This window comes from Gossypium hirsutum, chromosome D11, assembly GCF_007990345.1.
Source record: "Gossypium hirsutum isolate 1008001.06 chromosome D11, Gossypium_hirsutum_v2.1, whole genome shotgun sequence".
NCBI classification, from domain to species: domain Eukaryota; kingdom Viridiplantae; phylum Streptophyta; class Magnoliopsida; order Malvales; family Malvaceae; genus Gossypium; species Gossypium hirsutum.
The window spans coordinates 67,533,089-67,559,305 of record NC_053447.1 but is presented as its reverse complement, the minus strand read 5'-3'; the positions used below and the strand labels follow the sequence as shown (position 1 = coordinate 67,559,305).

General features: G+C 34.0%; 4 protein-coding genes across 5 annotated transcripts in view; 3 read left to right on the top strand and 1 right to left on the bottom strand.

Moving 5' to 3' along the window:
- Positions 1 to 687: 687 nt before the first annotated feature.
- On the top strand, positions 688 to 2,805 carry LOC121223269 (TMV resistance protein N-like). Its single transcript, XM_041104414.1, has 2 exons — positions 688 to 1,442; positions 1,704 to 2,805. Exon 2 carries the CDS (start codon positions 1,873 to 1,875, stop codon positions 2,803 to 2,805), a length of 933 nt encoding a protein of 310 aa, XP_040960348.1. The 5' UTR covers positions 688 to 1,442; positions 1,704 to 1,872.
- Positions 2,806 to 10,094: 7,289 nt separating this feature from the next.
- Positions 10,095 to 26,217, bottom strand: part of LOC121223268 (T-complex protein 1 subunit theta-like) — a 39,694-nt gene continuing 23,571 nt past the window's right edge. Inside the window, exon 10 of the mRNA XM_041104413.1 lies at positions 10,095 to 10,318. Within this exon, the coding sequence (XP_040960347.1) occupies positions 10,256 to 10,318 (63 nt within the window). The 3' untranslated portion in view covers positions 10,095 to 10,255. The remainder of the gene's footprint in view (positions 10,319 to 26,217) is intronic.
- On the top strand, positions 16,718 to 18,721 carry LOC121223463 (TMV resistance protein N-like). Its single transcript, XM_041104956.1, has 2 exons — positions 16,718 to 17,276; positions 17,543 to 18,721. The coding sequence occupies exons 1-2, from the start codon at positions 16,789 to 16,791 to the stop codon at positions 18,699 to 18,701; spliced, it is 1,647 nt and encodes a 548-aa protein (XP_040960890.1). The 5' UTR covers positions 16,718 to 16,788; the 3' UTR covers positions 18,702 to 18,721.
- Positions 18,915 to 22,383, top strand: LOC121203382 (disease resistance-like protein DSC1). 2 transcript variants are annotated; one of them, XM_041104954.1, is made up of 5 exons: positions 18,915 to 18,961; positions 19,566 to 19,809; positions 19,943 to 21,025; positions 21,116 to 21,873; positions 22,265 to 22,383. In XM_041104954.1, exons 1-4 carry the CDS (start codon positions 18,930 to 18,932, stop codon positions 21,866 to 21,868), a joined length of 2,112 nt encoding a protein of 703 aa, XP_040960888.1. In that variant the 5' UTR covers positions 18,915 to 18,929; the 3' UTR covers positions 21,869 to 21,873; positions 22,265 to 22,383. The 2 variants fall into 2 exon arrangements, with proteins under 2 accessions (XP_040960888.1, XP_040960887.1); XM_041104953.1 differs by lacking the exon at positions 22,265 to 22,383 and having other exon boundaries at positions 21,116 to 21,966.

Here is a 26,217-nt window from a genome sequence, read left to right as displayed (position 1 = left end):
ATGTTGAATATGTTTAAAATTATTTAATTATTATTTAAAATTTTCTATTATAATATTTGTTTGAATTGGTAAATTGATACATTTTACATATATTCAATAATTAAAATAAAAAATATTATTTTATACTAATTACTTCAATTAAAAGTATAATATTTAAGAAAATTTAATCAAATATTAAATGCGTAAAATCACATATGTAACATAAGCTACTGATTATAAAGTAGATATGATAATATAAATAAATAAATAAAAAGTAAAACACAAACTGTCCAACACGTTACTTGATAATACTTGTAGGATCTATTTTAGTGCTGTTAAGTTTTATATATTTTTTTCTATTATTTAATAAGTATATTTATACATATAATCTTAGTTTTATAAATGATTTTAGGGATGATTTTGTTGTCGTCCTCTCTAGTTTGGTGAATGTTCGATTCTTTTATCAATTTTTGCTCGTCGCTTTGGACCATCCGAGGTTGATTTCCTTATCATATTAAGTGTTTGCAATTACTCCAAATATTTCGCACTTGAGTTGTGACAAATTTAATTGTTAATGTGTCATAAAGTTCTATTGATGTTAAGACTAAAACTTTTATTGTGTTGATAGAGTCTACCCTTCATCATCTACAACGAGTATTTATTATTTTCTTACTGCTGAATTACATGGTTCTCAATGAATTAATGAATTTAATTTTCAAAAAAATTGTAGGCTGCATTTTGTGAAGTCTCACCTTCTTCGAGTCTTCCCGGAAAGAGCATGTATGACCCCGAATTTCCACACCTACTCCTTTTCATAGGTATTATTACACTGATAGATTCACCTACTCCCTTTGTTCTTCCCTCGAAATTTCATCTGTTTTTCTCCTTCCTTATGCTCATAAACTTATTGTTTCTGAGGTATTGAGCGACTGATTTTGACCACTACATCCACATATTTTTCTTCTCATACATCCTCATGTCGTGTTACTTTCGACCTCCTCATCCATTTCTAGAAAGAACTACGATGTGTTCTTGAGTTTTAGAGGTGAAGATACTCGCGAGAACTTTACGGATCATCTCTACGATGCTCTAAATAGAACTGGGATCGTCACTTTTAGAGATAATCCAAAGTTGGAAACTGGTGAAGAGATCGCACCGGAACTCTTCAACGCAAGTCAGCAATCATGGTGCTCGGTAATCGTTTTTTCCGAGACCTATGCCTTTTCAGGTTGGTGCTTGGAGGAGCTTGCGGAGATTGTTAAACAAAAAAATGACAAGGCTCATAAAGTATTTCCAATTTTCTACCATGTGGATCCATCCGATTTAAGAAAACAAAAAGAAAAAGTTGAAGAAGCCTTTGCCAAACACGAAGAAAGATACAAGGAAGATAAAGACAAGATCCAAAAGTGGCGAAATGCTTTGACTGAAGTGGCTAACATCAAGGGATGTCATTTAAATAATAGGTATTTCTTTCTTATCTTCTCTATCTCCTAATTTTAATGACTAAAAAATTGTTTTTTTATTGGATTGCATGTTATTTTTTATAATTTTGCGTTTAATTGAGAATTCCCATATTTCAACTAACGAGCAAGTTGTGTATTTTGATGCTATAATATATCTTACTGTCTTATTCATACTTTTTGTTTGCTTCCAACCATATTATACTTCATGATTCACTAAACTAAAAATGAAAAAGTGCATATCGGATTTTAATTTCATTGTAGGCACGAATCAGAGTTTATTAGAGACGTTGTTAAGAAGATATCAGCAAAATTATGTCAGACATATCCAGTTGTTCATGATGAGTTGGTTGGAATTAGTTTACATTTGGAGGAGTTGTATTCGAAAATAAATATTGGGGAAGACGATGTCCGCATTATAGGAACTTGCGGAATGGGTGGCATTGGTAAAACAACTCTTGCGAGGGTTGCTTACACTCAAATGTTACCTCATTTTCAAGGTAAATGCTTTCTTGCTGATATTCGAGAAGTTTCAAACAAACATGGACTTGTTTCTTTACAGAAACAACTTCTTTCTCAAATCTTTCCGGATGAATGCTTCAATTTTTTTAATGTTCATGAAGGGAATGCCATAATTAGCCACAGGTTGTCTGGTAAAAAGGTTCTTGTTGTTCTTGATGATGTTGATAACATACAACACTTGAAATGCTTGGTTGGAAGGCGTGATTGGTTCAATTTAGGGAGTAGGATCATTGTAACAACAAGAGATGAACATTTGCTCAGATCTCATCGAATCGATGATGTGTATAAGCCTACAACACTGAATCCCAACGATTCACTTAGGCTTTTCAATTTGAAAGCTTTTGATAGTGATACAACGCCGAAATATGATTTCATTGAGCTTTCTAAACAAGTTGTACATTATGCTGATGGTCTCCCCTTAGCTCTTGAAGTTTTGGGTTCATTTTTGTGCGGTAGAGATATAGTTCAATGGAGAAGTGCAATCGAAAGACTTAAACAAGATTCTAACAAAAAAATTCTTGACACACTAAGAATTAGCTTTGATGGATTGGAAGAAAGGGAGAAGAATATATTCCTAGATATAGCATGCTTTTTCAATGCTTTTTCTACGATGAAGCGGAGGAAGAAGGGCCGCAACCAAAACGGATGCAGAAATTTTTCAATTTTATGGTGCGCCAATGGGGGAAGAAGCATTAACTGTGGTAAACTAGTTAACCAACCTCCTATTGATTTTTATTTTTTTTACACATATGTAGCTTTTATTTCATTTAAAGTAATCATTACATTTGTAGCTTTTATTTCATTTAAAGTAATCATTCTAAATTTATTTACTAAAGAGATATGATCCTTCTATTATATATCAAAAACTTTTAAAATCTTTATTCATACTCATATTGATCAACATGAGTGCATATTCTATGCATATTGCAAATATTGATAACATAGGGTTTTATACCATTAAAAATTTGTCACTTAATTCACTCGTAATTCATGATATGTCTACATTTATATTAGTTTCATTTTTTTAATTAAATTTTTATTTTCATTATATATATATATATATATTCACTTACAGCTATATTTTATTGCTAAGCTGAAGTAAACATAATCAATTTGTGACAAAAATGCGGAGAAGAAAGAATATCTTCCATAACAAAGCACGTAATAAAAATGTGAAAATCCTTAAATGAGGATTTAGATTATAATTTCACTTGAGTTAAAAACCATCATTTTTGTTGCGGAAAGGGTCGATTCGAGAACTCCGATATGACTACAAGTAAATTGACCGGAACGAAAAATAAAGTGAACACAAGGATTTACGTGGTTCGGCTTTAATGCCTACGTCCACGGGCAGAGGCGAAAAGAAATTTCACTATAACAAGATGAAGATTACAAGTGTTTTACACTCAAGACACAACCCGAGAACCTCACAACTCTCAACCCCTATAGAAAACCCGAAAGCTAAAATCCTAGCTTTCAAAGAACAAGCTTTGCTCTCTCTTGGTTTGGGATGATTAATATGGCTAATGAACCTCTCTATTTATAAGAGAGTTCAAGGACATAATTGTCCAAAACTTTGGCAAAGATTTGTGGTTGAAAATGGACACCAACAACCATCCACTAATCCACTACCACCAACAACCCACTACCAACAACAACAATCCACTACCAATTTTAAGCCATTTCTTAACAAATCTCCACCTTGGCTTGAAATTTACCAAGCTGAACATCATAGTGAATTCCTCGAACTGGATCACCTCTTCCAAACGCCTCTCTGGCGCTAATCAATCCCGAATACCTATCAAGTCCAAGCAATGCTTGAACTTATATGCAGGGATCACCTTAGTTAACATATCTGCAGGATTCTTCTCGGTAGCAACCTTGCTGATAACAATGTCACCTTGCGTAACATGTTCCCGAACAAAATGATATCTGACATCAATGTGTTTGGTCCGTTCATGAAACATCTGATTTTTAGTCAGATGTATGGCACTCTGGCTATCGCAAAATACAACAGTGAAATCCTGTTGTAAACCCAAACTGCTTACTAGACCTTTCATCCACAATGCTTCTTTCACTGCTTCTGCTAACGCCATATATTCCGCCTCAGTCGTAGATAAGGCTACGGTAGACTGTAACACAGCTTTCCAACTAATGGCTCCTCCAGAATAAGTGAAAACATAACCCGTCAGAGATCTTCTTTTGTCCAGATCTCCAGCATAATCAGAGTCCACATAGCCCGTGACACTGCTAGTGCAGTCACTCTGATCATATACCAAGCATAAATCTGCAGAACCTCTCAAGTACCTGAGAATCCATTTCACGGCCTGCCAGTGTTCCTTGCCAGGACAACTCATGTATCTGCTGACCACACTAACTGCATGTGAAATGTCTGGACGAGTGCAAACCATTGCATACATCACGCTTCCAACTGCACTCGAGTATGGAATGTGAGACATTTGCTGCTTTTCTTCATCAGATTGTGGTGACAACTCTGCAGAGAGTTTGAAATGTGGTGCCAACGGAGTACTCACAGTTTTCGCTTTATCCATGCCGAAGCGTTGAAGAACCTTTTCAATGTAGTTCTTCTGCGACACACGAAGCTTGCCTGCCTTGCGATCTCTGTGAATATCCATGCCCAAAATTTTCTTGGCAGCACCCAGATCCTTCATCTCGAACTCACCACTCAACTGCGACTTTAACTTGTTGATTTCCGACATGTTTTTGGAAGCAATTAACATGTCATCAACATACAGCAACAAATAAATGTGCGAACCATCTGAGAGCTTCCGATGATAGACACAAGCATCATAGTCACATCTTGTGTAACCATGCTGAATCATGAAGCTATCAAACCGCTTGTACCACTGCCTTGGGGATTGTTTCAATCCATATAAAGACTTCTTTAATAGACAGACATGGTCTTCTTTACCAGGAACTGTAAAACCCTCTGGTTGACGCATGTAGATTGTTTCCTCGAGCTCACCATGCAAGAACGCCGTTTTTACGTCAAGCTGCTCAAGTTCTAGATCAGACTTGGCCACCATGGCAAGTAATACACGAATGGAAGAATGCTTTACGACTGGGGAGAAAACTTCATTGTAGTCAATCCCCTCTTTCTGAGTGAAGCCTTTAGCAACCAATCGTGCCTTGAATCTAGTTGCTTCAACCCCTAGGATGCCTTCCTTTTTCTTGAAGACCCATTTGCAACCAACTATCTTCTGGTTACTTGGCGGCTTAACCAACTCCCAAGTATGGTTCTTGTGAAGAGATTCTATCTCCTCACTCATAGCAATTGCCCACTGTGCCGACTCATCACACGTGACAGCCTCATTATAACTGGAAGGTTCTATACCAATGGACTCCGCCACACTGAGCGCGAAAGACACCAGATTAGCGTAACGCGGATTTGGTTTGATTTGTCTCTTCGTTCTTCCAGTGGCAATGCTATATGGTTTTTCTTGAGGTGACTCATCTTCATCGGAATCTTGCACCTCAACTTGATCATCCTGGACTGAAGTACCTTCCGTAGGAATTGGAGCGTCCACCTGACACTCCACCTGCTTCTCAACACCGTGATCTCCCATTCTATCTGACACCTCCTTTTCCCGGGAATTTGTGGTGGATCGAAGCATGGATGACTCATCAAAAGTCACATCTCTGCTGATGATGAACTTGGACGAAACCGGATCAGGACACCACAACCTGTATCCTTTCACCCCTTGGCCGTATCCAAGAAATATGCATTTCTTCGCCCTCGGTTTGAGTTTTCCCTCATTTACATGAGCATACGCAGGGCAGCCAAACACTCTTAAACCAGAGTAATCAGCAGGAGAACCAGACCATACTTCCTCAGGAGTCTTCAGCTCAATAGCTGTTGACGGAGATCTGTTAACCAAATAACAAGCAGTATTAACAGCTTCAGCCCAAAATTCTTCACCGAGCCCAGCATTTGATCGCATGCAACGAGCTCGCTCCAAGAGAGTTCTATTCATGCGTTCTGCAACTCCATTTTGTTGTGGTGTTCGACGAACAGTGCGGTGTCTCACTATTCCTTCATTTTTGCAGAACTCATTGAATTCACCTGAGCAAAACTCCAAGCCATTATCCGTCCGGAATCGCTTGATCTTCTTTCCTGTTTGATTTTCGATCAAAGCTTTAAATTGCTTGAAGTTGATGAGAACCTCATACTTGCTCTTCAGAAAATACACCCAAACCTTTCTCGAGTAATCATCGATAAAGGTAAGCAGATATCTGTAACCACCTTTAGAAATTGTCGGAGAAGGCCCCCAAAGGTCAGAATGGAAGTAATCCACTGTGCCTTTTGTCTTGTGAATCCCAGTGCTGAACTTTACCCGAGTCTGCTTACCGAAGACGCAGTGCTCACAGAAATTCAACTTTCCTGTACACTGCCCAGACAATAATCCTCGTTTGCTTAGCACCGATAAGCCTCTCTCGCTCATATGCCCGAGCCGCATATGCCATAACTTCGTGGTGTCAGAATCTAGATCATCTGATGATGACACTCCCGCAACACCTGTAACCGAGGAACCATCGAGGAAGTAAAGGCCTCGCTCCAAATTACCACGTATCACAGTCAAAGCACCCGAGAATACCTTGAGAACTCCACCTTCAGCAGAGTACCGAAAGCCTTTCTTGTCCAACGTACTCAAAGAGATCAAATTTTTCTTCATTTCTGGAATGTGCCGAACATCAGTTAGAGTTCTAACAATACCGTCAAACATCTTTATACGAACTGTGCCAATCCCCATGACTTGACATGCGTGGTCATTTCCCATTAGTACTGAACCAGAATGCTTCTCGTATGTTGAGAATGCATCTTTCGAAGTACTTATATGAAATGTAGCTCCCGTATCAAGAATCCATCTCCCACCAGCGTAAGAGTCGGATACTGCAAGAACGATCTCGGCATCACTTGAAGAATCTGCATCAGCTACATTCGCACGATCATTTTGTTGCTCCTGTGATTCTGATTTCTCCTTCCTTTTCGGACAATCTACCTTCATGTGCCCGTACTTCTTACAGTAGTAGCACTGTATTCTCTTCTTGGACTGCGATCTAGGATGGCTTTTACTTGAACTTCCACCCTTTGCCTTGGATCTTCCTCGAGCAACCAAGCCTTCGCCTTCATTGTTTTCGACCACCTTACCAGTGATTTTCTTCCTCAACTCACTGGAACTTAAGGCATTTTTCACCTCCTCTAAAGTCAGGTCATCACGACCGTACATCATTGTATCAACAAAATTCTCATACGAGGGAGGCAAAGAACACAAAACAATTATTGCTTGGTCCTCATCATCGATTTTGTTATCGATATTATTCAAATCCATGATAATGGAATTGAATTTATCCAGGTGCTGGGAAACAGGTGTACCTTCCTCCATCTTCAGGGCATAGAGTCTTTGCTTGAGGTAGAGCCGGTTCGTCAATGACTTCGTCATGTACTTGCTCTCTAACCGGAGCCACAAACCGGACGCGGTTTTCTCATCCGCTACTTCTCGTAGCACTTCATCTCCTAGACATAGCAGAATAGCACTATGTGCTCTTTCTAGCATGTCATCCTTTTGCTCTTCCGAAAGCGTGCTTGGTAATTTATCTTTACCAGACAATGCTTTTAGCAATCCTTGTTGAACCAGCACTGCCCGCATCTTGATGCGCCATAAACTGAAACTATTTTTCCCGGTAAATTTCTCGACATCATACTTAGTCGATGAAACACTTGTAGCCATAATTTGGAACCTTTGAATGAATGATAATATTTTCTTCCTGATGTGAAAGATCAGACAAAGCTGCAGTCACAGGGCAATTCAGAAAATATTATCACTCCTTCAACTACGCTCTGATACCAATTTGTTGCGGAAAGGGTCGATTCGAGAACTCCGATATGACTACAAGTAAATTGACCGGAACGAAAAATAAAGTGAACACAAGGATTTACGTGGTTCGGCTTTAATGCCTACGTCCACGGGCAGAGGCGAAAAGAAATTTCACTATAACAAGATGAAGATTACAAGTGTTTTACACTCAAGACACAACCCGAGAACCTCACAACTCTCAACCCCTATAGAAAACCCGAAAGCTAAAATCCTAGCTTTCAAAGAACAAGCTTTGCTCTCTCTTGGTTTGGGATGATTAATATGGCTAATGAACCTCTCTATTTATAAGAGAGTTCAAGGACATAATTGTCCAAAACTTTGGCAAAGATTTGTGGTTGAAAATGGACACCAACAACCATCCACTAATCCACTACCACCAACAACCCACTACCAACAACAACAATCCACTACCAATTTTAAGCCATTTCTTAACAATTTTTATTTGAGATCTATTTATGTGTTCAATTTAATCAATCAAAATTGTTTTTATATATTTGAAAGATTAAATTTAAGTCCTTAATAGTACTTAAGTAGGTTTAATTCCTTTTAATAAACTACCATTTAAATTTCATGGCTTGAAGTACAAATAATATTATTCCAACTCTTTATTTTATATTTATTATAAAGTATCTATGTTTAGACATTTGTTTTTAACACTTATTCAAATATAAATATAAAGTATATTCTTTTAATTAATTGGAAAAATTTTTCTTTGTTAGAAACATATTCATATCCAATATATTTTTTAAATTCAATAGATTCATTTTTATTCTTGTTTATCATGAGTAAGATTTTCAACGATTGTGTTTTCTATTATATTAAGAAAAATTTCTCGATTTGAAATAAATTAATATACCATTGATATAGATTATCTCAATGCAACAAAAATAATCTTGGTGTTTTATGTTTATCCCTTAGACCGATAAAAACATGAAAGTCTGCTCAAAGGATCGTGCAAGTGAAGGACCAGCAAAAGTTATCAAGTTGAAATGGAAGCAGACACTTACGCAATTATATGCTCGGATGAATTTTGAAAATTTTTAGGTGAGTCAAAATTAAATAATAATTTTTACGATAGTAAAAATAAAATTTAATTATTTTAATAATATATATCTTCATAAATTTTAAATAATTGAATCAAATTTTTATCAATTTTAAGAAAATTAAAGTGTAATTTTATATTTACTAGTTTAAATTTTAAAAATAAAAAAAGTCTAAAAATGTAAATTTTAGGGAGATTATATGCTCGGATGAATTTTGAGAATTAAAATTTGATATAGATTATGTTAATATATAATTAGTTGTTTTTTTTTACATATAATGTAATGTAAATTATATTATTTTAAATGAAATTTTTTCAATTTGTTGTTTTCAAAATGTAATCTAATTGTAATGTCAATAAAACCTTTTAAACTAGGCAGGTTCTTAGAGTTTACAAATTTTAACAATTTGACCCTCATTTTTTTTCTTTTCAACAATTTAACCCTCAACATTTTATTTTGAGTCAAATTATTGATTTTTTATCCCAAATGTTGATTAAACCGATAATTAATGATATTAACGTGACATGAATAATGAATTTATTTTAACTCAACATTAAACTTTTCAAGTATCATCTCATCTGGACCATCTTTTCCTCTTAACTTAAATAGGGGATAGATTGAAGGAAATTCCATTTGACCGGTGCGCAATTTTCCTCTGACTTTATAATTGGTGCACAATTATGATTAGAATGAAATTATCAAATGTTCACCTCTATTTTACAGCGAGAATGTTATAACCTTACAATCAAAATTCTGAAATAAATGTTCTTAAAGACAAATTTATTGCACGAAATAACTAAATCTCAAGTTTTATTCTGAATTAGATTTGTCCTTTTAATACATAATAATTGAAGTTATCACTAAATCCTCCCTAATGCATAGAAGTCTATTCGAATCAATTTATCTGACCGAAACTGATGTAATCCCTTTTATAAAGTCTGTTCAAACAAACTTAATTATTCAGTCGAAACTAATGTAATCCCTTCATATACATATCTAGATATGTATCAAATATAAGTGTTAAATATAGGTACTTAGAGAAAATGAATGGGTTCGTGCAATATAGGCTATGATATAACCAACATCCATGCAAAATCGCGAAAGATATGAATGAGACGATATTCTAACTCCCTACCCCAGGCCCTAATATAGGTTAGCGTAATACGCTAAAAACATAGATCACCACTACTCCCCACCGTAAACATTCTAAAATCACATGCAAAATTCTTTCAAGCTCGTTTTAGCATCTAAAAAGAAAAAATAATAATAATAAAATAGATGCCTAAACAAAGTCCGAATATGGGTGGTGAGATACAAGAGATGGGAAATCAATCATACCATGCAAGATTTAGTCCTAATCCATTCCTGCCGGTTGATCTCTCCTCGCTGGACCTCCAGCTGGTTTCGCCATGATAATCTGCAAACATTGAATTAACGGCATTACTGAGCTTAGTGGAAGAAAATGTTTGGAAAATGAAATACATATGCGATCCTAAGAAACAAATACAGCTTTGCATGAGAATCTAATCCCATCAGCAAACTATTTTAAGTGCAATTTTCATTTTCAAGCTTTCTGCCTCTAGTAAATTACCCGATCTACAAGCAACACAGTGCAGGCAGCATCTGCAACATATTTGAGAGCAAAAAACCTGACAAAAAAAAGTCAACAATTGTAAATTATAAAAGAATCAGAGGTCAATTTTCGATGCAAAAGAGAACAGAACTGAGCCAGAAATAATTGTAAATAGCGACTTACTTAGTGACATAAAGGTCCCAAACATTCACGGTTGAGACATCCTTGCAAACAACATCCTCAAAGTCGTCTCCCCTCAAGTCGATGCCCACTTTAGCATTCCCAGATGCATGCTTTTCATACAACTTAGAAATAATATCCATTGGATTGAGTCCAGCATTCTCTGCCAGGGTTCAAGGTACCAATTCAAAACTTTCAGCAAACTTAGCAATACTGATCCAATCTGCAAAATATCCCGTAGTTAATATTAAAAGCTTCTTCTAGTACTCATCTAATCTACTATAAATCCCAAAAATCTGTAGGAGATACTCAACACAGCTATCAGAATGAACATGACCAATGCAAGATATAAATAACTTGACAGCCAACAATGCAGAAGTTGACTCATTTGACACCTCTCCAGCACTATGCCTGAATACCTAGTTGTTCAGCAGGTAGAATCATGATGGTCGGTTTTGCACCGGTTCCGGTCGTACCGACCAGTGTGGTACTGACTACCTTGGGTAGAATTCCATCAAGCTTAGTCTAATTGGTTTACGTATGGATTTGTTGATTATAATTATTAATAAGGATTCATAATATAAGTGTTTAATTTTATTGAACTACTCTTGTTAGAAAATGTCTTACTTAGTTCAAAATATTTTATTTACTATATTTTGACCAAAAGATTGTGATAATATTGAACATGTATGTAAATTTTCAAAAGTTTTATTGTACAATTTAAAGTATTTATTTTGCCTTCTTATTGCCTATTCTTGATTACTTTTAGGCTACCGAAGTTATTGAAGGCATGGTCATCAACAATAAAAGGTAGGAAAACATACATATAAATTTATTAATATGTACAATTAATATTGTCATTTTTTTAAAAAAATTCAATTATAAACAATGAAAAAAAACCTTTTTGCTTTGCTTGGTATAGTGAAAAAAATTTGAAGGATGAAAATTTGAAGGAATAAAAAATATTATTTTTCTATAGGTGTGCTTGGTAGGAAATATGAAAAATTGAATGGAATGTATATTTCCCTTCTCACTTGCTTTATATAGTGGAAAGTGGGAAGGAAAGAAAAAATAGAACATTTGAAAAAAAAAACATAATTCTGATTATTTCAATTTGGAATGATTGATTTTTATGCATTAAGATGCAATATGCACACTTAAAATTTATGTTCTTTTCACTTTTCCACCCAATAAAACACACACTTAATACTTAATATTTCAATGTTTTATAAATTTTTTATAGAAACACATTACTCTTTCAAAAGAAATTGTAAAGAGATGTATGTTACTGTCTTTGCTAATATTACTGGTTTATATTTGATGTAATGATAATATATATCAATGAACTAGGATATAACATGCCATCATTTGGTTCACTGGTAATGTATAGACTTACACATCAGTGCACCAAACGTAAATCAAAATATTAGTTCTAGTTTTTTAGGCTTAGGCAATTCAAAGTCAAATGTAAGTGTTAGATAGACTATTGTCTAATATGTTCAATCATATCTCAATACCATATTCAGATATGCATTAGATATAAGTGTAGGATGTGGGTACTTAAAAAAACAATATCAATGCAACATAGTTTTTAGATATCAAATGTTTCTGTATATTTTGAAACTCATATTTGTTTTGCTCATGGTTATTAGGGAATCGAGCAAGGTGCTCAATTTGAATGACGATACCTTCTCAAAGATGAAAAAATTGAGATTGCTCAAAGTTCTTTGCCTATCAAATTGTGATGGTCTCAAATATCTCTCTAATTATGAAATACGGCTTTTAGATTGAACAAGATATCCTTTAAGATATTTACCTTCAAGCTTTCGACCGGACAATCTTGTCCCGGTTCTTTTACCATACAGTCACATTGAACAACTATGGAAGGGAAATAGAGTAAGAATTAACTTATCTTATCCTTGTGTTTTAGCTTATTTTAATATAAATTATTAAACTTTGATTAAGGTGAAAAAAACAAAAACAAAAACAAAATTGAGCATTATTATGTTTTCTCTCTAACTTATTATTGTCTTCAACAGCCCTTGTATAAGTTGAAAATGATCAACCTCAAAGGGTCTCAATACCTGATCAAGACACCAGACTTCACAACAACACCAAAACTTGAAGCTTTGATTATGGAAGGTTGTACCAGATTAGTAGATGTCCATCCATCAATCAGAGTGCTTAAGATGCTTAAACTTTTAAATTTAAGAGACTGCACAAGTCTTAGGAGTCTTCCAACCAGAATTGGAATGAAATCTCTTGAAACATTAATTCTTTGAGGTTGCTCAAGTCTTGTAAGGTTTCCGGAGATTAATGGGAAAATGGAACATCTAAAAACTCTTGATCTTTCTAGTTGTTATAAAATTAAATATTTGCCAGTGAATTTACAGCAAGTAGAGTTTTTGGAAGAGCTTGACTTGAGTGAAACAGCGATAACAGAACCACCATCCGATTTTTCAATTGCAAAATCTTAAAATTCTGTCTTTCAATGGGTGCAAAGGACCATCATCTAAGTTACGACCAAATATGCCTCTGATGTTGCCTTCGTTGTCAAGTTTGAGTTCATTAAGAGAGTTGAAGCTAAGGGACTGCAATCTTCGTGAAGGAGGTATTCCTAGTGATATTTTTTGCCTATCCTCCTTGACAGATCTTGATCTTAGTGGTAACAATTTCCTCAGCATACCTGCCTCTCTTACTCCACTTCGCAAGCTTAAACTTCTTATGTTATCAAGTTGCAAACAGCTTAAATCGTTGCCTGAGCTTCTAACAAGTATAGCAAGAGTGTGCATAGATGGTTGTGCTTCACTTGAAGTAATTGCAAGTCCATCAAAAGTATGCAATTTATTGGATTTAGCTTCCATTAAAGCCATTAACTGCTACAGATTGGCTGAGAACATCAATGCGTTAACATTGTTGAAAAAACATCTCGTTAATTAATCTCTCTTTCTTTCCCTCTCATACTTGGGAATTTATGGTTTTATTTACCAAGTGACTGAAGTTTCATTTTGCAGGCATTTGCGAATTCAAGACAAATGTTTGATGTTATTATACCTGGAAGTGAAATCCCAGAATGGTTTAGCCAACAGAGAGGTGGCTCTACAATTAGGATACCTCTACCACTCAATATTCAGAATGATAGTCAATGGATTGGAGTAGCTTCCTGTTGCATTTTTGTCAATGATGATGCTTCCCGGGATAAGTTTATCAACTGCAGAGCTGTTATCCATTGTAGAAATTCTGGACAAGCCGGTCGAAATGGATCTGTCTTTCGAGATACAGATCTTCGACGTGTCGATGCAAGTAGTTGGTTGTTTGGGAAACGTTTTAACCAGCCCATAACGAAGGATCACCTATTTCTTCGATATTGGTCGCGTGATAAATTATATCCATTTTCCTTAGAGGATAAATGTGGTGAATGTGAAATTAATAATTTATGGACAATAGATTGCTTAGATCAGGAATGCGATGAGCTTGAATTGTCTTTCACAGACCCGGATGTTCCCTGTGTTAAGGTGAAGAAGTGTGGTGTTAGAATGGTGAATGAGAAAGATTTGGAAGACATAAAAGAGCTGCATAGCCATACCACTCATTGTTCTCCAAATCTTGAAGATGTCCATCAACACTCTGCTGATAACGATGGATCAATAGATTCAATAGGTAGCACTTCCCATGTAAAACAAAAACCAAAATGGATGCAAAAAAATTTCAATTTTATAATGAACCGATCGAGGAAGAAGCCGTAACAGTGGTAAACTACTTCACTAGCCTTGCCCTATAAATTCTGGTTTTAGACCTTTTTATCGACCTTATTTACATCTTTTATGTTATTTAAAGTATTCATTTTGAACATCTTTACTCAACATATATTTTGATACGAGTTTGAAATATGATTCTTCAAATTATGTAATCAACTCTAAATTTTGAGTATAGACATGTTGAACACCAACTTGTATTGAATGACATGTTTTGTTTGAAAGACAACATAGTGTTTTTATACATTTAAAAATTTATTCATCTAATTAATTAATTTTTACATGATTGAAACTTGTACTGTTTAATGAAATTTATTATTTATTTATTAAATTTTATGTTATATATATAAACTTACATCTATATTTCACTGCATGAAGAAGCAGGTAATAGGGTGAAAAATAATCATCTTTTGTCTTTGTCATCAGACTATTTTCGCTAAATAAAACGCCATGGGAACCTGTACTCTGTTTTGGTGTTGCTTAAATAGTATTTAAATTGCTGACAAAAATCTTCGTTGTTCCCTTGAAATTTGATCTGTTTTTCTCCTTCACGTAGGATTGTAGATTAGGTGATACTTATATCATTAAAGGAGACAAGTTTAGTCTTGATTCATGTCTCAACATTGATTTTAAGATTTAAGAAAATGAAAGAAAAATCACTATGCTTCAGAGAATCTAATGTATGCTCAGGTTTATATGTGCAAAAAAATTGCATACATTTTTCAGATATTGGATAGATATTTGAGAAATTTGAGTATGGATCATGGGAAAGTAGTTAGATGATTCGTACATTATCTTCAAAACTAAAACATTACATGCTCACATATGATAAGTTAAAAATCATGAGGTATACAAACTTCAATTTTGTTGGAATATAAATACAAAATTTTGCCATGTGACAATAGATTGCAATCCCAATAGTCAAAACACATAGACTTTAAATTGATAGAAAAGTATAAAAATTGATGATTAAAATTGTTACTATACCAATAAATTAAAAAAAGTGTTACGTAATAATTGGGTGATAAAAATATAATTTCGAAAAGTTCAGTGACCAAACTGTAACTTTCTTTAGTTAAGTGACCAAAACAAAAACTTATTATAATTTAGTGGCTAATCATGTAGGGACTAAATTTTAAATTTATAAAAAGTACAGGGACTTGTGAAAAATTTACTCAACATATTAAATATTAAAATGTACCGACTCCCTTTCATAGGTATTATAATGAAGATAGATTCATTTGGAAAAGTAAAAGGTGGGAAACGTATACACAAATTTCCTAGACAAGTCCTTTGTTGTTTCTTGTAAATTTCATCTGTTTTTCTCCTTCCTCGTGTTCATATACTTATTGTTTCTACTTTGTTTCTGAGGTATTGAGCCATCTATTTTCTGATTTTGAACACTATATCCATATATATTTTTCTTCTCATAAATCGTCATGTCATCGTCACTTTCGAATTCCTCATCCATGTCTAGAAAGAAATATTATGTTTTTTTGAGTTTTAGAGGTGAAGATACCTGCAAAAATTCAAATTTATCCATAATTTAGTGATTAATGGTATAGGAATTAAATTTTAATTTTATAAAAAATACAGGGACTTCTGGCACATTTTAACCAAGAAAAACTCTATAAATATTATCAACTCTCGCCTTCTTGGAGTCTTCTCGGAAAGAACATCTAAGGCTCATCTATGGCCCCCGATGTGGATCCATCCGATTTAAATAAACTATTTTCGTATTGTTAAGTTTTATATTTTTTTCCATTATTTAATAAGTGTGTTTATGCATATAATCTTAGTTTTACAAGTGATTTTAGAGATGATTTTATTGTCGTCTTCTCTAGTTTGGTGAATGTTCGATTCTTTTGTCAATTTTTGTTCGTCGTTTTGGACCATCCGAGGTTGATTTTCTTATCGTATTAAGTGTTTGCAATTACCCCAAATATGTCGTACTTGAGTTCTGACAAAACTAATTGTTAACGTGTCATGATGTTCTATTAATGTTAAGACTAAAGCCTTCATTGTGTTGATAGAGTTTATCCTTCATCATCTACTATGAGTAATTATTATTTTCTTTCTCCTGAATTATATGGTTATGAATAAATTAATGAATTTAATTTTCAAAAAAATTATAGGCTGCATTTTGTGAACTCTCACCTTCTTGGAGTCTACCCGGAAAGAGCATCCATGACCCCGAATTTCCCCACCTACTCTCTTTCATAGGTATTATTATACTGATAGATTCACCTACTCCCTTTGTTCTTCCCTCGAAATTTCATCTGTTTTTCTTCCCTCATGCTCATTTACTTATTGTTTCTGAGGTATTAAGCGACTGATTTTGAACACTACATCCACATATTTTTCTTCTCATACATCCTCATGTCGTCGTTACTTTCGACTTCCTCATCCATTTCTAGAAAGAAATACGATGTGTTCTTGAGTTTTAGAGGTGAAGATACTCGCAAGAATTTTACGGATCATCTCTACGATGCTCTAAATAGAACTGGGATCGTCACTTTTAGAGATGATCCAAAGTTGGAAACTGGTGAAGAGATCGCACCGGAACTCTTCAACGCAATTCAGCAATCATGGTGCTCGGTAATCGTTTTTTCCGAGACCTATGCCTTTTCAGGTTGGTGCTTGGAGGAGCTTGCGGAGATTGTTAAACAAAAAAATGACAAGGGTCATAAAGTATTTCCAATTTTCTACCATGTTGATCCATCCGATTTAAGAAAACAAAAAGAAAAGGTTGAAGAAGCCTTGGCCAAACACGAAGAAAGATACAAGGAAGATAAAGACAAGATCCAAAAGTGGCGAAATGCTTTGACTGAAGTGGCTAACATCAAGGGATGGCATTTAAATAATAGGTATTTCTTTCTTATCTTCTCTATTTCCTAATTTTAATGACTAAAAAATTGTTTTTTATTGGATTGCATGTTATTTTTTATAATTTTGTGTTTAATTGAGAATTCCCATATTTCAACTAACGAGCAAGTTGTGTATTTTGATGCTATAATATATCTTACTGTCTTATTCATACTTTTTGTTTGCTTCCAACCATATTATACTTAATGATTCACTAAACTGAAAATGAAAAGGCGCATATCGGATTTTAATTTCATTGTATTTGTAGGCACGAATCAGAGTTTATTAGAGACGTTGTTAAGAAGATATCAGCAAAATTATGTCAGACATATCCAGTTGTTCATGATGAGTTGGTTGGAATTAGTTTACATTTGGAGGAGTTGTATTCGAAAATAAATATTGGGGAAGACGATGTCCGCATTATAGGAATTTGCGGAATGGGTGGCATCGGTAAAACAACTCTTGCGAGGGTTGCTTACACTCAAATGTTACCTCATTTTCAAGGTAAATGCTTTCTTGCTGATATTCGAGAAGTTTCAAACAAACATGGACTTGTTTCTTTACAGAAACAACTTCTTTCTCAAATCTTTCCAGATGAATGCTTCAATTTTTTCAATGTTCATGAAGGGAATGCCATAATTAGCCACAGGTTGTCTGGTAAAAAGGTTCTTGTTGTTCTTGATGATGTTGATAACATACAACACTTGAAATGCTTGGTTGGAAGGCGTGATTGGTTCAATTTAGGGAGTAGGATCATTGTAACAACAAGAGATGAACATTTGCTCAGATCTCATCGAATCGATGATGTGTATAAGCCTACAACACTGAATCCCAACGATGCACTTAGGCTTTTCAATTTGAAAGCTTTTGATAGTGATACAACGCCGAAATATGATTTCATTGAGCTTTCTAAACAAGTTGTACATTATGCTGATGGTCTCCCCTTAGCTCTTGAAGTTTTGGGTTCATTTTTGTGTGGTAGAGATATAGTTCAATGGAGAAGTGCAATCGAAAGACTTAAACAAGATTCTAGCAAAAAAATTCTTGACACACTAAGAATTAGCTTTGATGGATTGGAAGAAAGGGAGAAGAATATATTTCTAGATATAGCATGCTTTTTCAATGGGGAGGAGAAAGATTTGGTAATGAAAGTATTGGATGGTTGTGGGTTTTTTCCAGATATTGGAGTCGATGTTCTCATTAAGAAATCTCTCATAAAAGTCAGTAATGACAACCAATATTTGCGGATGCATGTCTTGTTGCAAGAAATGGGAAGAAAAATTGTTGAAGAAAAATGTGTTGATGAACCCGGAAAACGTTGTAGATTATGGAAGAAAAGGGATGTCTATCATGTCTTAGCAAAAAACACGGTAAATCATTCAACAAAAATTACATACAAAAATTTCTTTTATCAATATATGATGTAAATCCAAAGCTTATTCTAATTGGTTTATATATTGATCCTTAGGTGACATTGAGTAGCTTTAATTTTATTGAATTACTTTCATTAGAAAATATTTTATTTACTATATTCCAACCAAAATATTGTGATAATGTTGAACATGTGTGTAAATTTTCAAATGTTTTATCGTACAGTTTAGAGCCTTTATTTTATCTTCTTATTGTCTATTCTTGATTACTTCTAGGCTACCGAAATGGTTGAAGGCATGATCATCAACAATAAATGGTAGGAAAACATACACGTAAATGATCATCTCTTTCTTTATTTTTTTCTCTCATTTTTTTTCTACCAAGCATACTTTATTCTCATATTCCTTCACTTTTTCACCTAACCAAACACATTTTTAATGCTTAATTTTTCAATCTTATATTTATGAAATTTATTAAAAAAAAACACAGTGCTCTTTCAAAAGAAATTATAAAAAAATTAATGTCATTGTCTTTGTTAATATTAATGGTTTATATATGATGTAATGATAGTATATATCAATGAACTAGGCCATAACATATCATTAAAAGTTTTCAAAAGTAAATCCAAATAATGCCATCATTTCGCTAGTAATGTGTAGAATTACACATCAATGCACTAGACATAAATCAAAATATTAGTTCTAGGTTTTTTAGGCTTAGGTAATTAAAAGTGTGAAATAAGTGTTAGATTAAGTATTGTCTAATATATTCAATTATATCGCAATACCATATTTATATACGCATTACATATAAGTACTGGATGTGGGTACATAAAAAAAATATCGATGCAACATAGCTTTTAGATATTCAATGTTTTTGTATATTTTGAAGCTTATTTTTGTTTTACTCATGATTATTAGGAAACCGAGCAAGATGTTCAATTTGAGCGCCGATACCTTCTCGAAGATGAAGAATTTGAGATTGCTCAAAGTGTTTTGCGTATCAAATTGTGATGATCATCTCAAATATCTTTCTACTGAACTACGGCTTTTAGATTGGACAGGATACCCTTTAAAATTTTTGCCTTCAAACTTCCACCCAGATAATCTTGTTGCACTTCTTTTACCATATAGTCATATTGAACAACTATGGAAGGGGAATAGAGTAAGAACTAACTCATCTTATCCTTGTGTTTTAGCTTATTTTAATATAAATGATTAAACTTTGATTAAGGTAAAAAAAAAACAAAAATTAGCATTATTATGTCTTCGGCCTAATTTATTATTGTCTTCAACAGCCCTTGTTTAAGTTGAAAATGATCAACCTCAAAGGGTCCCAAAACCTGATCAAGACACCTGACTTCACAACAGCACCAAAACTTGAAGCTTTGATTATGGAAGGTTGTACCAGATTAGTAGATGTCCATCCATCAATCGGAGTGCTTAAGAGCCTTAAACTTTTGAATTTAAGAGACTGCAAAAGTCTTAGGAGTCTTCCAACCAAAATTGGAATGGAGTCTCTTGAAACATTAATTCTTTCAGGTTGCTCAAATCTTGCAAGGTTTCCAGATATTGATGGGAAAATGGAACATCTAAAAACTCTTCATCTTTCCGGTTGTTTCAAAGTTGAATATTTACCAGAGAATTTGCGGCAAGCAGAATCTTTGGAAGAGCTTGACTTGAGTGAAACAGCCATAAAAGAACCACCATCCTTCATTTCTCAATTGAAAAATCTTAAAGTTTTGTCTTTCAGTGGATGCAAGGGACCATCATATAAGTCACGATCAAATTTGCCTTTTCTTTTCAAGGTAATCCAAGGAAGAAGGACGAATCCCATAGCTCCGATGTTGCCTTTGTTGTCAGGTTTGAGTTCATTAAGAAAGCTAAAGCTAAGGGACTGCAATCTTTGTAAAGGAGATATTCCACGTGATATTTCTGGTCTATCCTCTTTGATACATCTTGATCTTAGTGGTAACAATTTCATCAGCATACCTGCATCTCTTACTCAGCTCTCGAAGCTTTCGTTTCTTGATTTGTCAAATTGCAACATGTGCACTCTTGGTGAAGCAGATATTCATGGTCTATCCTCTTTGAGTGATCTTTATCTTATGGGTAACAATTTCATCACCATTCCTTTGGCTCTTACTCAACTTAGCAGGCTTTATTTTCTGGGATTATCAAATTGCAAGATGCTTAAATCGTTGCCAGAGCTTCTAACAAGTATAGCAGATGTGCGTATAGATGATTGCTCTTCACTTGAAGTAGTTGCAAGTCCATCAAAACTGCGCAATTTAGTGGATAGGGGTATCATTAGAGCCGTTAACTGCTTCAAATTGGCTGAGAATATCAATGCATTAACACTGCTTAAAAAATATCTTAAGGTCGATTAATCTCTTTATTCTCCCTTACAAAATCTCATACTTGGGAATTTATGGTTTTAGTTACCAAACGACTTGTGTTTTGTTTTGCAGGCATTTGCAAATTCAAGAAAAAAGTTTGATATTATGATGCCCGGAAGTGAAATCCCAGAATGGTTTAGCCAACAAAAAAGTGACTCTTCAATTAAGATACCCGTTCCGAAAGATAGTCAATGGATTGGAGTTGCTTGTTGCTGCATTTTTGTCAATAATGATGCTTCAAGGGATGACGAGCATATCGGTTGTGGAGCATTTATCTATTGTAGAAATTCTAAAGAAGCCAGTTGTAATGGAGCTATTTTTCGAGGTAGAAATCGTATACAGATTGATGGGAGCGGCTGGATGGTGGGTAAAAGCTATAACGAGCCCATAATGAAAGATCACCTTTTTCTTCGTTATTGGTCGCGTGATAAACTATATCCAAATTCCATGGAGGATAAATATGGTCATTGTTTAACCAATAATTTATGGGCAACAGATTGCTTAGATCAGAAATGGGATGAGCTTGAGGTGTCTTTCGCACATCCAATTGAAAGCAGTGTTAAGGTGAATAAGTGTGGTGTTAGAATAGTGCATGAGAGAGATTTGGAAGAAATAAAAGAGTTGCAGTGCCATACCACTCAATCTTCTCCAAATTTTGAACACATCCATCAACACTCTGCTCACAACGATGGATCAACAGATAGCACTTCTCACATAAAACGAAAAGCTAATATCTACGATGAAGCGGAGGAAGAAGGGCCGCAACCAAAACGGATGCAGAAATTTTTCAATTTTATGGTGCGCCAATGGGGGAAGAAGCATTAACTGTGGTAAACTACTTAACCAACCTCCTATTGATTTTATTTTTTTTACACATTTGTAGCTTTTATTTCATTTAAAGGAATCATTCTAAATTTATTTACTAACGAGATATGATGCTTCTATTATATATCAAAAAGTATTAAAATCTTTATTCATACTCATATTGAACATGAGTGCATATTCTATGCATATTGCAAATATTGATAACATAGGTTTTTATACCATTAAAATTCAATAGATTCATTTTTTGTTTTTATTTAACGTGAGCAAAATTTTTAACGATTGTGTTTTCTACGATATTAAGAAAACTTTCTCGATTTGAAGTAAATTAATATACCAGTGATATAGATTATCTCAATGCAACAAAAATAATCTTGGTGTTTTATGTTTATCCCTTAGACCGATAAAAACAAGAAAGTCTGCTCAAAGGATCGTGCAAGTGAAGGACCAGCAAAGGTTATCAAGTTGAAATGGAAGCAGACACTTACGCAATTATATGCTCGGACGAATTTTGAGAATTTTTAGGGAAGTCAAAATTAAATAATAATTTTTACGATAGTAAAAATACAATTAACTATTTTAATAGTCTATATCTTTATAAATTTTAAATAATTGAATCAAATTTTTATCAATTTTAGAAAAATTAAAGTGTAATTTTATATTTACTAATTTAAAATTTTAAAATAAAAAAAAGTCTAAAAATGTAAATTTTATGGAGATTATATGCTCGGATGAATTTTGAGAATTAAAATTTGATATAGATTATGTTAATATATAATTAGTTGTTGTTTTTTTACATATAATGTAATGTAAATTATATTATTTTAAATGATTTTTTTTCAATTTGATGTTTTCAAAATGTAAAATAGTAATCTAATTGTAATGTCAATAAAACCTTTTAAACTAGGCAGGTTATTCGAGTTTATAAATTTTAACAATTTGACCCTTATTTTTTTCTTTTCAACAATTTAACCTTCAACATTTTATTTTGAGTCAAATTATGGATTTTTTATTGCAAATATTGATTAAAGCGATAATTTAATGATATTAACGTGACATGAGTAATGAATTCATTTTAATTCAACATTAAACTTTTCAAGTACCATCTCATCTGGACCATCTTTTCCTCTAACTTAAATAGACGATAGATTGAAGGAAATTCCATTTGACTGCACTACACCAAAACAGGTCTTTAGCGGCATATTTTGTCGCGCTTGGACGAACAACGCCGCTAAAAATCGAGCATTAGCGGCGCAAAGAACTAAACGCCGTAAAAGAACATCATTAGTCGCGTTTACCACAATGCACCTTGAAATCTCTTAACCAAAACGCTGTGTTTTCGTCTTGATGATTCCTAAAAGTAGTGGCGTTTATGCGAAACGCCGTTAAAGGACAGTAATAGCGGTGCTTTTTGGAAACGCCGCAAAATAGCTTAACCAAAACGCAGAGTTTGGTCTTGAGGTATCTTAGAATTACTGGCGTTTATGGGAAAACGCCGTTAAAGGATAGTAATAGCGGCGCTTTACGGAAGCGCCGCAAACTATCTGAACCGAAACACATCGTTTTGGTCTTGATGTATACTAGAACTAGTGGCGCATACGGTCAAACGCCGCTAAAGAATAGTATTAGCGGCGATTCGTGGCTAGCGCCGCAAAATATATTAACCAAAACGCAACGTTTTGATCTTAATGTATATAAAATTAGTGGCGCTTACGGTAAACCGCCGCTAAAGAATATTAATAGCGGCGCTTTGTGAGAAGCGCCGCAAAATATCTTAACCAAAACGCATAATTTTGGCCTCGATGTATAGTAGAATTAGTGGCACTTAGGGAAACGCCGTTAAAGCATAGTATTAACGACGCTTGGATAAAAGCGCCACCAATTATCTGAACCAAAACGCATCGTTTTGGTCTTGATGTATACTTGATTTAGTGGCGATTACGGTAAAATACCGCTAAAGCATAGTATTAGCGGCGATTTGTTGCTAGCACCGCGACATACCATAAACAAAACGCAGTGTTTTGGTCTTGATTTATACTAAAATTAGTGGCGCTTTGTTGAAAGCGCCGCAAAATATCTTAATAGATTTTTGGGTTTTAACCATGCATTATATAATGTAGGTTACTATATATTTAGTTTATCATATTTGGTTTAGGTATAGGGTATTAGGGTTCATTATATAATGTTTAGTATTTTTGGATTACAGTGTAAAGTTTAAAGTTTAGGGTTTACGATGTAGGTTTAGGGTTAAGGTATTAGAGTGTTTAGGGTTAGGGTATTAGGGTGTTTTGGGTTTAAGGTTTAGGAGTCTGGGGTTTAAGGTTTAAGGTTTGGGGTTTAGGCTACTTTAGTCATGTTAATAGGTTAATTATTGTTTTGGATTTTGGGGTCTGGTTGTTGGTTTTAGGGTTTAAGGTTTAACGATTTAATAGCTTAGGATTTTAGGGTTTAGAGGTTTAGGGTTAAATCCCAAAAGTGTGCATGAACAACGGTTTAATGTTCAATTGTATACATGAACTTTAATTTGATATAAATATTGTAAAATATTTACACAATTATTGATATAATTAACATCATTTTTCATTTATATATTGCATACATAAATATTTATATTTATTCAATATAAAAATATATTGATGTAAAAATTTTTATAGATCATGAAATAAATTTTTAAAAATGCATTATTCTCCCATTTTTTATTAATTGATAATTTCATTTTATAAATTTTGTTTTAATTTTGGATAAATTTGGCTTGAATCTTGGAGGAAGGCATTAGCGGCGCTTGAGCAAAAGACGCTACTAAAGGTGATGTATTACCGGCATTTTATGAAGAAACACCGCCAATTTCCTTAAGTGTAACAAAGACACGGTGCCCTTTTTTGTTTTCATTTAGTGGCGCATTTGGAAAATGCCGCAAAAATTTATAACGAGTTGAGGAAACGGCGTCGTTTCCTATTTTTATTAGTGGCGCTTTTGCTAATGCGCCACAAAAATGTTACGGTATATAAGTGAAAACGGCACCGTTTTATTCTGAACTTGGAATTTTAGTGTCGTTTTTATTTAAAACCCGTCAAGTGTGGACTCAATAGCGGTGTTTGTTCTCAACGCGCCGCAAATCTGACTTAAAAATTTCTTAAACGGCGTCGTTTCTTAAGAGGACATTTAACTTAATACCCTTCTGTCGTCATCCAAAAACAGAAAGAGTGAATTTGCAGAAAAGTTAAGTGCAGACCTCAAGTGTCGAAAGGGAACAAATTTCGGACTTCTTACAAAGGAAAAAAGAAGGTCGGGGTCGGTCTTGAAAGAAGTTTGGCGCAGCTGCGAGATTTTTCAATTAAATAGGTAAGGCGTTTCTGTTATTTTTGGATTAAATTTTTAGGGTTTTAGCTCAGTCCTAGTTATTTGGGGTTTTAGGGTTTCGATTAAACAACTTCAATAATGTACTATTCCGATTAAATATGTAAGGCGTTTCTGTTAAATAGGTAAGGCGTTTCTGTTATTACAGCCACTTATAGAGTTGAGTTTCATATTCCAAATTCTGGTATTGATTTGTGGTATTGAAAAAATTTATATTACAGCCACAATATTGATTTGTGGTATCAATTTACTATTCCGATTTAGATTATAGCACATGAGAGGGTGGCAAAATTTATATTCTGATTTAGATTATAGCACATGATTATGTTGTTATGTTCTGAAATAATTGAGTGGATTTGAAATAATTTGTTTTTGATTATGTTGTTATGTTCTGAAATATGCTTTGGATTTGAAATAATTTCTGAGTCTGAAATAATTTGTTTTTGATTATGTTGTTATGTTCTGAATTATGCTTTGGTTCTGAAATCTGGATCTGGTTTTTGTCTGCGTTGCTTTCTTAGCTTGCTGGGTTGGAGCTCGTTTCATTGCTGCCGAATTTGGATATTCTTTGGCATGGAGGTAAATTTTGTAAAGGTAAATTTTATGTTACAAATAAAAGGTTTTTAGTTAATCATCTTTAGTTAATCATCTTGCTGTTCGTGGTAGTTATATACCCGTTGCATTTTGGTCAGCCTGTCATGTATTATGCAAATCCCGAAATGGTTTTAAGCAAGTGGACTTTGTTTATTTAGTTATGCACATAATACTTTTCTATTTTATTTGTTGTAGAAGTTGGTATTGTTGTTCCAATAGGGTCGGAAGCGTGTAAATTATTGTACTAAAAAATCACACAAAGTTCAATTCCCAGGGAAGAGAGGTGGATCACAATGATCTCTTAAATACCAAGTCTTTCCTTAGTCAGAATATCCCTTCTATAGTAATTTAATAGCACAATTAAATACTACTATTATACCCTCAAATATTGAAAGAAAAAT

Excerpts from the sequence above, each read along its gene's own strand:
- LOC121223269 (XM_041104414.1), top strand. The coding sequence starts at position 1,873 with ATGGGTGGCATTGGTAAAACAACTCTTGCGAGGGTTGCTTACACTCAA.
- LOC121223463 (XM_041104956.1), top strand. The coding sequence starts at position 16,789 with ATGTCGTCGTTACTTTCGACTTCCTCATCCATTTCTAGAAAGAAATAC. Across the intron at positions 17,277-17,542 it reads GGATGGCATTTAAATAATAG|GCACGAATCAGAGTTTATTA; the intron begins GTATTTCTTTCT and ends TTGTATTTGTAG.
- LOC121203382 (XM_041104954.1), top strand. The coding sequence starts at position 18,930 with ATGGTTGAAGGCATGATCATCAACAATAAATG. Across the intron at positions 18,962-19,565 it reads ATGATCATCAACAATAAATG|GAAACCGAGCAAGATGTTCA; the intron begins GTAGGAAAACAT and ends CATGATTATTAG. Across the intron at positions 21,026-21,115 it reads TGCTTAAAAAATATCTTAAG|GCATTTGCAAATTCAAGAAA; the intron begins GTCGATTAATCT and ends TTTGTTTTGCAG.